This window comes from Coptis chinensis, chromosome 2 (assembly GCF_015680905.1).
Source record: "Coptis chinensis isolate HL-2020 chromosome 2, ASM1568090v1, whole genome shotgun sequence".
NCBI lineage: Eukaryota > Viridiplantae > Streptophyta > Magnoliopsida > Ranunculales > Ranunculaceae > Coptis > Coptis chinensis.
Genome location: NC_141457.1, coordinates 4,426,166 through 4,435,782, shown reverse-complemented (window position 1 = coordinate 4,435,782; position 9,617 = coordinate 4,426,166). Strand labels below are relative to the sequence as shown.

General features: G+C 37.0%; 1 protein-coding gene across 13 annotated transcripts; it reads right to left on the bottom strand.

The window, feature by feature from the left end:
- Positions 1–248: 248 nt before the first annotated feature.
- Positions 249–9,404, bottom strand: LOC147514451 (exocyst complex component SEC3A-like). Of its 13 annotated transcripts, none has more exons than XM_086583214.1 (9): positions 8,948–9,404; positions 8,171–8,218; positions 7,046–7,170; positions 2,171–2,268; positions 1,824–1,931; positions 1,626–1,694; positions 925–990; positions 752–841; positions 249–505 (listed from the first exon to the last, which is right to left on the bottom strand). In XM_086583214.1, exons 5-9 carry the CDS (start codon positions 1,836–1,838, stop codon positions 398–400), a joined length of 348 nt encoding a protein of 115 aa, XP_086439340.1. In that variant the 5' UTR covers positions 1,839–1,931; positions 2,171–2,268; positions 7,046–7,170; positions 8,171–8,218; positions 8,948–9,404; the 3' UTR covers positions 249–397. The 13 variants fall into 13 exon arrangements, with proteins under 13 accessions (XP_086439340.1, XP_086439305.1, XP_086439338.1 ...); XM_086583179.1 differs by having other exon boundaries at positions 249–508; positions 2,047–2,268; positions 8,948–9,331; XM_086583212.1 differs by having other exon boundaries at positions 2,047–2,268; positions 8,948–9,331.
- Between the last annotated feature and the right edge of the window lie 213 nt (positions 9,405–9,617).

The following is a 9,617-nucleotide window of genomic DNA, read 5'->3' as shown; positions in this document are numbered from 1 at the left end:
CCACGTCCAAGTCTCGTGCCTCAGAGATTACAAAAAATTGCACCTTCTTTTTCACCCGTCTTCTGCAGTTTTAAAACAAACCTAGTGGAAAAATTGAAAAACACAATCAGCAACTTTCTTTTGCTCCTTTATCTCTTGCAATAATATTGTTCAACAGAGAACGATGTCAAATAATAAAGAAAAACGAGTATTAGCCCCCATAATTGGCTCATCTAGTGGGGGGTAATACTCGTTAACCCATGAAGAAAAACACAAATTAAGTCCTCTATACTTGGTTTACACACTCTGTATTCATTGTATGTACTGTGAATTACATGAACATGGAGAATTTACATAACCCCTAAACTTGGGAAAAGGCTATTCCAATATTTTACAAACCACAAGGTTCTCAACTTATTTACAAGGAAGCAAGATGCTCTCTCATTCCTGCTACAGACGGTACAGTTTCGTTTGGGTATATCTTGGCAACCAGTTGCGCAAAGCTTTCATACTTATCTAGAAACTCCTTCTGCAATATATAGAAAAGTCAGTTATAGATATGATTTCCTTACATCCTGCATGTTAGATTAAGCCACTCTATATAGCAAATCCCTAAACCATGGTCGTCAACAGTATTACAATGTACCCTAGAAACCAGGAAAAAAAACAGCTCGTATTCGACATGGAAGAACACAACGACTAAGCAGAATAATACATTTAAAACACGAATCAATACATCCTCATACACAAGAGAGGAAGTAGATAATCGTACCATGCATTTATCCCATAAAGATGGTAGCAACTCATCCGAAGTTGGATTCTTTTGTAATTTTCTATACATAGCACTGATAAACTTATCAACCTGTAACATGAAAGCCATAAAACTCAATGGATGCAAATTCAGGATGTGACAAGAGGCTCTGAAGCATATTTTCTCCGACTTACCCCAGACAAACTGGATTTTATCATCTTCCTCAGGTCCATTTTGGATAGTCCAAGCTGGAAAGGGATCTAAAGAGCATTAAAGAAACAGTAAGCCAGTCAGTAAAAACAAAAAAAAAAAAAAGTTTCAACATGAGTGATAGGCTCAGAGTTTCACTGGGCAAACGGAGGTGGGCCAACTTAAGTCTGACAGATTGCACACTCAAAATACAGTAGCCAAACAAGAGGATTACTCCTTAGATCCTGAAGCAATGAGGTAATGCTAAACGACCCAGGTCTGCAGAAGCCTCTAGTTCCTTGGTGATATATATAAATATAGGAACTTTTTGGATGTATATGATTATGTAAAGCTTTTTCGCATTGGCGGATTTTCATAACTCCAAACTCAAGGACGAGTTTTTTTCAAGCGGGAGATATTGATGCATGAACATGGAAAGTTACTTCTATTAGATTCTAGATTTACTAGGTTATTCACTAGTTTCCTAAGCCACATCAATGTTTTACTAAAATACGACCACCACTGTTTGGAATGAATCAAGACAGAAAATACACCTAAAAAAAACATGTTTGCCACTATAGTGCCCATTGATTATGGAGAATAAAGTCACAATAAATAATGATGGGATCCACATTAGCAATAGCATATTGAAGTAAGTTCAGGAAGGAAACAAAAATATATCATCATGAGAAATAAACAAACAAACCTCCTCTGGTGTGATTGTGTACATCAAGTCCTCAATTTTTCGACCAAACTGGAAGAGCTTTTCGAATTGCTGAAAATTTCCAGTTTAAAATTCATACACACAAAAGAATATCCAGGCAATCAAAGCAAGCTTCCTGGAAGCTCAAAATAACACAGACGCAAAATCTCACATATAAAGAAAGCCAGAGATCACACTTACAAAGTATATGATCATATTGATATGGCAAGTACATGCTTGTTCATACGATTTGCTTGCCTGGTGATAGAACTTTGCTAGTGTGGGCACAACATTTGCTAGGCATACAGGCTGCATGCAATAACTTCAAATCAGTGCTCGTTGGATGCAGGAATCAGAATTAAAAGCAGACACTACTTTTCTAAAAGTATTATAGATCAACCTCAACAACCTATAGATTTCTTACCTAAATCTACTTAGGGTGCTGCACGTCCCCGTACTCCCCTCAGTTTCTTTTTCTGGTCTTTTTCTTCATTCATGTAAAACTTTCTTGCTAAGAAAGAAAAGCAAAAGCTAACTTCGTTTACTACCTGTTCTGGAAGGCCGCATAGTTTTCTGAAAGCACAGTATCAGCATATTTTGGATCCGTTTGTGCAATCTTCTCCAAAGTTGAAAACATAACGCTTACCTGTCCATAGTCAAAATGTTAGCTTCCATTTCAAGAAGCACCATGAGTTCATGCTTTTATTCAACTATTCCAACTCTGATTAGTCCTTTAGTAATATACTATAAACAAATAACTCTTGAAAGATCTGATCAAGAACCTGAAATGATGTCCAAATTTCTGCTACCCAAGGGCTAAAAAAGGGTACATGGGGAATCAAATTTTGAAGGCTTCACCAAGAAACTAAAAGCAAGATTACTTTCTGAAACTCAAAATAAATCTAGTGCCTGGGTCAAGGACATTCTAACAATGCATACATTCTAGATGAGGAGATCTTTCAAAGTTTTCATGTCTTCATCTACTCCAGTGAGAGATGAGTCATGAGTGTAGGTTTTCTGGATTCATTTATCCTCGAAGAAATTGCTTAACATGGGGAATTAGCTACTCATAATAATGATAATAATAATAGTTATATTAAAAGAAAGAAAGAAAGAAACTTATCAATTCGAGGAAAACAAATATGCAGAAACAACAGACAGTAGCAGCTACCCAAAACATTAATGGCTGCAAGGAAAAAGGTAACCCCAAGACATCCATGTTTGGCCAGTACAGCATCTTGTGTTTTATATATATATTACATTTGTCTTATAAACTGAGCCAAATGGCACAGAAGGGCTTGAGATTATTTAAATCAGGTGCTGTGGTCGGTGGGATGGGACCGAATATCGTGGAATTTCTTGAATGGGTCGTCGGGTTTAAACCAGTTAGTGTTCTTGAAGCGATTGTAGATGTAGGACAAAGGTTGATTAAGAGGTGTGTACACGCGAGGAACTAGTGAAGAGCGTGGGGGCGGACTGGTATAAAGATCACTGTCAGGGTCCCAGGGGCGCTTGGGTCGGGGTTTATGATCTGATGTAGCATCAACATGCTCGGTTCGTTTTGCGAGTGCGGCGAGGCCACTCTCTTCCTTGATGTACTTGTCCACCTTTTTATAGAGATCACTCAAAGTGGTTAAGTCGCCTCACAGCAAAGAACAACTAAGTGGAGAAGTGGGGGTCCGGCCATTTCTGAAGGCGATGATGATGACCGACTCGGGGGGCAGAGTGTGGTCGAGTGACAAAACAGCTTTCTTTAAGTGTCGGAGGTAAGACTCGAGTGGTTCAGAAAGTTGCTTATGGGTTTTGAAGATGGTGGCTATTGTGGGTTGTTTGGCACGATTATGATAGAATTCATGGGCAAAAAGGGTTTTAAAGGAAGAGAAGTTAGCAATGGAGGTGGCAGGTAGGTCGAAGAACCATTTAAGAGCTGGACCTTTAAAGGTGGATGGGAAGAGGCGGCACAATAACCCATCTAGGTGAGTGTACATCGTCAGATGCTGGAGAAAGCTTTTGATATGCTCAAAAGGACAAATGGAACCATCGTACATCGTGAACTTGGGTTGCTGGAAGTGTAGAGGGGCAACAGTCTCTTGAATGTCTTTAGTGAGGGGTGAATCATCGAATTTTTAGAGGGTGTGCAGAACAGCCTGGGACATATCTTTACTTCCATGCAGGTCAGTGATGGTAGGGAGACGTGGAGCAGCAGCTAAGGTGGCAGCTTCAACCTAATGGCCTGCTTCAGAACTAGTTGCAGGTGGATCAGGGTGAGTAGCCTTAAAGGCATCGTATTGTTCCAGTAGCGACCGTAGCTGATCTGCAAGTTCAGCGGTGGTGGGGGGAGGTGGGTCAACTTCCATCAAGAAAGTGGAGGAAAGAAGTTGATTGCTGGGGTAAAGTTGAGTGACTTGTCGGATTCTCAAGGAATCAACCACAGACAGCGCCAAATGTAAATATCTAAATTTACACTAAGTTAAGACTTAACTCTTAAGCTACGATAATGAGAAGGGGGTGGTTTTGCTTGTTGTCAATGGCTGATCTTCATGTTGATGAAGATGCCTACGTATCCAGTCTGTATATTGAGAAATAATAATGGGTTGAGAGTTAGTAACTCAGGTTAGGATTAATCGACCAGACTGGAATCAAGTCACACGTACTTCTTGAGGGTGGTTTTTATAGGCATTAGGAGTGTGCATCGGATGCAACACGTGTGCTGATGAGTACAGATATGCAATCGAGATTAATGACATGTGTCTATGAGGGGCACACGGATAGTAGCTGTAGGCATTTAGATTTATCTGAGTTGGCATAGGGTGTAATGATAGTGTCTTCCGTAATGATAGTAGATGGCTATAATGGTACATGTATTACAGTGGGAAAGAGGCTTAAGGATAAAGTTAACAATGATGACAGTAGCATGTGATGACGTCACGAGGTAGGGTCGAGTGATGAGTCGCTGGGGCTGCTGAGTATGTGAGTCTTCTGATATAGCGAGTGTGAGGAGTACCCGTATGTCTGGGTCGGGTTATATTGAAGGAGTCGTTGCATGTGAGTCTTGTGCACATCACGTGACTGGTGGAATGTCCTTTACACCTTGAGATGTATTAGAGATGTGTAGGAAAGAAACATCACTTCAATTCTCAAAGGCTCAACTCTACACATGCAATAAGGTGACTGGAGAATATAAGTATATAACCTGCATTTAATCATCTTAATTAAGGGCGCGCTGGTCTTGGTGCAATTGTACGTGACTTGGAAATCATGGGCTTGAGTCTGAAAACAGCCTCCTGCAGCTGGTGTTAACTTTTACTGGCTATCGCTATCCTATATAAGATCACTGCTCTTATCCTCCTAACGCCTTGCACTGGCTAGAGAGTAGAGCCTTGTGCACTGGGTTTGGGTTAGTCCTATATAAATTGCATCTCTAATGAACTTTTAGAACAAGAAAAACTTATATCAGATACAACAAGTCAACAACCACCATCAGAAGGCAACACAATTGTGTGGGTCGTCAACTTGCACAAGTCAATAAGTCATTATACTACTGAAGCGACACATCACCACCAGTGCTTGACATAAATCAAGTACTAAAAAAGATGATAAAACAACAATGAAAACTGCAAAGGTGAAAAATTAAATACTAAGTTATAGGCTCTTTATTTATAACTACAGACTCTCCACTACTAGCAGGACTTTCTCCTAAAAATACACAATTACTAAGACTCCTTAACAACAATATGAAGATTGCGTCAAACCCCTAAAATAACTCTAGATACAAATATATGGGCATGTTAAACTGCAAAGACGAAGATGATCTGGGTGAAAAATGATTTGCATATATTAACTCTCTTTTTTAAAACTATCCTTAAGAAGAGAACCATTGCTCTAAATAAGTCAAGTGTGTACGCAAACTTAAAATCCTCGCTAACCATTAACTTTCACTTGTGTGGCCTATGAACACTCTATCAAACATTATTCAAGCTTTGTCTTTAGTCTTTACCACATGAGTAAAGAGGAGAGGTGCTCTGAACCACGCCATTCAGTTTAACGATAATTAGTATAGATTTCGTCCAGTAAATCCCGGGACTTTTGCATTATATAGTAGAATAGATATCACTCAATACATAATGAGCTTCAACAGTAACAAATAGGATATATTGAACTTTACATGATAAACATGTCATTTTTAGTTCGCCAGCTACGTGGTCTTAGTTCAATGCCAAGTCAATTTCATTGGAAACTACCCTTATTATTCAAACAAACAACAATATCATAAAAGTCATAACCAACCCTCAATAAAAAACTACATGCAAAATTTGATTGATCAAACAATGATCATCTATAAAGTAGTTCGAACGAAAAATGGGGTTAGAAGTTTCAATTCCAGCATGATCTTTACTATATTAAGTACAGTAGACACATCATAAACTCATCAAAATAACGGAATGTTTAGTTACACATTTCAACCATTAAGTCATCAAATGGAATTAACATTCCTTGGACAGGGAAACCTAATAAAAGAGTTTATATAGGAGAATTCTTTGTAGTTTAAGAAAAATTTCAAAAAATAAATGGGAAGGGGGCGTCACATTCTTGTGGTTCATAGAGAAATTCAACAATTTCATCTAATTCTACCCCACATTTAAGAAAGAACGCCTATGACAAACCCCAATGAACAAACTCCACCAACAAATAGTATTAATTAAAAACACACGCACACTTTGAAGAAAAATAATGAAAGAGTACTGTTGAAGTACATACTTGAGTACGGAAAAAAAAATCGACAAAGTGAAGGTGAGAAAACGGTCATTGCATTATTCACAAAACAGATTGATCAACGCATTCCATTAGATTTGAACACTGCATTCAAAATTTTAAAAGATCAATCTGTGCATGTTTTTGTAATGTGTACACTAAAGCATAAGAAATAAGCAATTCAAAAAACATTGAAACGTTACAATTTAGAGAGTAGAGAAAGTTGATCCTTTGACATGAAGCGTTGCTTGGTCAGTAAACTAATTGAAACAGTTAAGATTGGAGCATGGTCTAATGGAAGTAAGCAGTATGTCACTATTTAAATCAAAGATTCAGTAACAACTAACATTGACTTCGAGATGTAAAATATATCGACATTAAAATGATAGAACAAAAAAAAAATGGAAACCAATAGTAAAAGCAGTATAATTGAATCTGGGCATAAAACATATGTTTTCCCTCTGTTCTTCCTCCAAAAACATTTGGGCATCAAATTAATACAGTCTTAAAGAGACATGATTTTTTGTACGCCAACAGAGAGTATTAGCTACATATATCAAGATCTCTAATATTGAACTCCGATTGAGTCGTATCTAGCTAGGTAATTAGGAAATTTAAATTAATTACACGAAATCACAGTTGAAACTCAATCTAAAAGCCAAAAGACCTACCTCCAAGGCCCCAACAAATCATAAACTCATTTTCAGCTGAATGTCCCACCAAGTCCTCTCCTCACCTCTGATAAAGCTGGTTTGGCATTGACTCCACTTGCTTCATCAATAACACCACCACCTAGCTATAGAATATCAGGGAAAGTTGTAAACAACAATCAGCCCAATGAGTAAAATTGATTGTCCACATCAATGGAGTGTGTTGAATTCATAGTTTAAGCTGATATTTGGCTTGTACAATAATAGATGTTATAGTGTATGTTCGGTTCTCATGCCTTTATGTTATCATATTTAATGGAGTTTTCTGGAAGGGATGGGGGTAATATTAGTAAACAATAGCAGAAAGAATACAAAGCTTAAACATTAATAAAATTGAACTATGTGCTAAATATTCAAGGACTCAAGTTTGAATCTCAAGTCATTGAGATTAGCAAGACAGGTGTGGTATTATGGTACCAACTTCCTAGTGCTAAAAGGAGGAAACAAAATTTGCAACAAAAATTAGACTAATAGGTATTTGAAAGAGGAAATTGGCATGTGTATGACGAAATGTAGCACCTATTGCACGTACCTCCCACTGATATTTTTTTCTTGAAAACATTCATATGATTAGGAGTAAACTTCCAAAGGATTCAATTTTTTGCTAGGTGAATACGGAGGTTACCCCTTGATGTTAAATACAAAATAGCATATTCCCGACGCCTAAGCCAATCTAGATTTATGACTATTATCATTTTAAAATTTAAAACTTAAATCAATAGATTGGTCAAGGTACACCATTGTGTTGGCTTTTCTGGATTGGTGTGACCTGTAGAACAGGATATCTTTTCGCTCAAAATTTTGACAGATGAAAAAACAATGTTTTCAAAACGTTGTCACTGATTTTGGCAAGGCAAACTTTACTAAGAGAATGTCAAATACTGTAAATCTAGATAAGTTTGAGAGAGTAGATTTTTTCGCTGTATTAAAGGTATATCAAAAATAAAATATTAGGTTACACAAGTTTGTAAGAGAATAGTTTCTATTACACATAGCAATCATAGATCAATATGGGATAGGACGGTATATAAAGTATAATGTTGTATAATAGGAAAAGAAAATAATAGTGAAGCTTAAAAAAAACACCTATAATATTGTAAAATTCATTCTCCAAATGGAAGGCAACCTGCAGGGCTGCAAAAGAAGTGCACTGAATAAGATAAAGAATATTCATTGCTCAAACTCAACACAAATGCTCAACCATTGCTCAAACTCAACACAAATGCTACTAGTGAATATTCATTAATAGTGTCATCTTGTTCACTTGACTCAACACCAACACATACTTGGACGTTAATATCAATTAGCAAATATCAGATATGTAATTTTGATAGGCACCGGAAAAACAAAAAATCATTTGGCCTAAATCAAGAACAACAAATGCATGATATACAAATAATATGAATCAATCAAATGTATGAATACAAAAAACTATGAGAAACTTTTTAAGTTGTCATGGTTGTCAATACTTAAATAATAGTTATATTCAGATTAACATGATATATGGATGGGAATTGGAATTTGAAATTTGAAATTTAACCAAGTACTGTGAGTCTGTGACCTGGATCAAAATTTGTTGTACCTCAGTCATCAAAATATTTCATGATTATTTAAAAAATAATAATAAATCTTAATATTTTCCCCGAATCAACCAACAGCTAGAATAATCATCACATACAATGGAGTTTACCCATATAACAATTATGCACAAAAATCTCAAATCTCAACAAACTAAACAGTCCCGATTCTTAAAACCATCAACCGTAAACGTTCTACACCCATTTTATAACATATCATGATAGCAAATTAAACAATAAGCAGTGGGCAATCGAAAAATAAAGGACCGAAGTTTTAAAGTCTCACCTTGTTTCTTCTTCTTCTTCTTCAACAAAGTCCTAGAAAGAGTCAAAGAGCAAGAAAACCACACTTAGCTAAACCCGTCATTTTCTTTCTCTCTCCCTTGATTCTTTAGTGTAAACTTTCGTTTGGAATTATGAGAGAGAACAGAGACATAGAAAGAATACATATTCAGAGGCATACAGAAGGTAAGAACACAGAAAGAATTGAATTGGATAAAAATTTCGAGAAAGACAGCGTGGGGCTCAGTCGGCTCTCACTAGCTGCGTCGACACGTGTTATTGTTTCATTGGTTAATAAACCTGGAAGGACATCCCATAGGCTTAGACGGCTATAAAAATGACTGGGAAAAAAGTAGTTGGTTCTCATGGCTAGCTCGCCAAAGCCTCTAGTAGTAAGTCCAAGTCCAGCTCGACTAGCTTGTATGCCGCCTCTTTTCAAGATGTTTAGATAATAATAACACATTCTAAATTCCTTTAACACACTATAAATAAAGAGCATGTCTTCAATGCGCGTGATGTATGGCTACGTACAATTCCTGACCACATATTTTCCAACCCGTAACCGGTAGCCGAAGTGCCCACTTAAGGGTAGCGTTGGCATTTCACATATTTTCATTCATCCCTAATTTATCGTATTTTCTATTCTTTTCAATTAGATTGCGCGCCCAAATCTT

Bases quoted from the DNA above. Each gene is read 5' to 3' on its own strand.
- LOC147514451 (XM_086583179.1), bottom strand. The intron at 842-924 runs GTAAGTCGGAGA...TTCATGTTACAG, and splicing joins TAAAATCCAGTTTGTCTGGG to GTTGATAAGTTTATCAGTGC. The intron at 509-751 runs GTACGATTATCT...TATATATTGCAG, and splicing joins CTTTATGGGATAAATGCATG to AAGGAGTTTCTAGATAAGTA.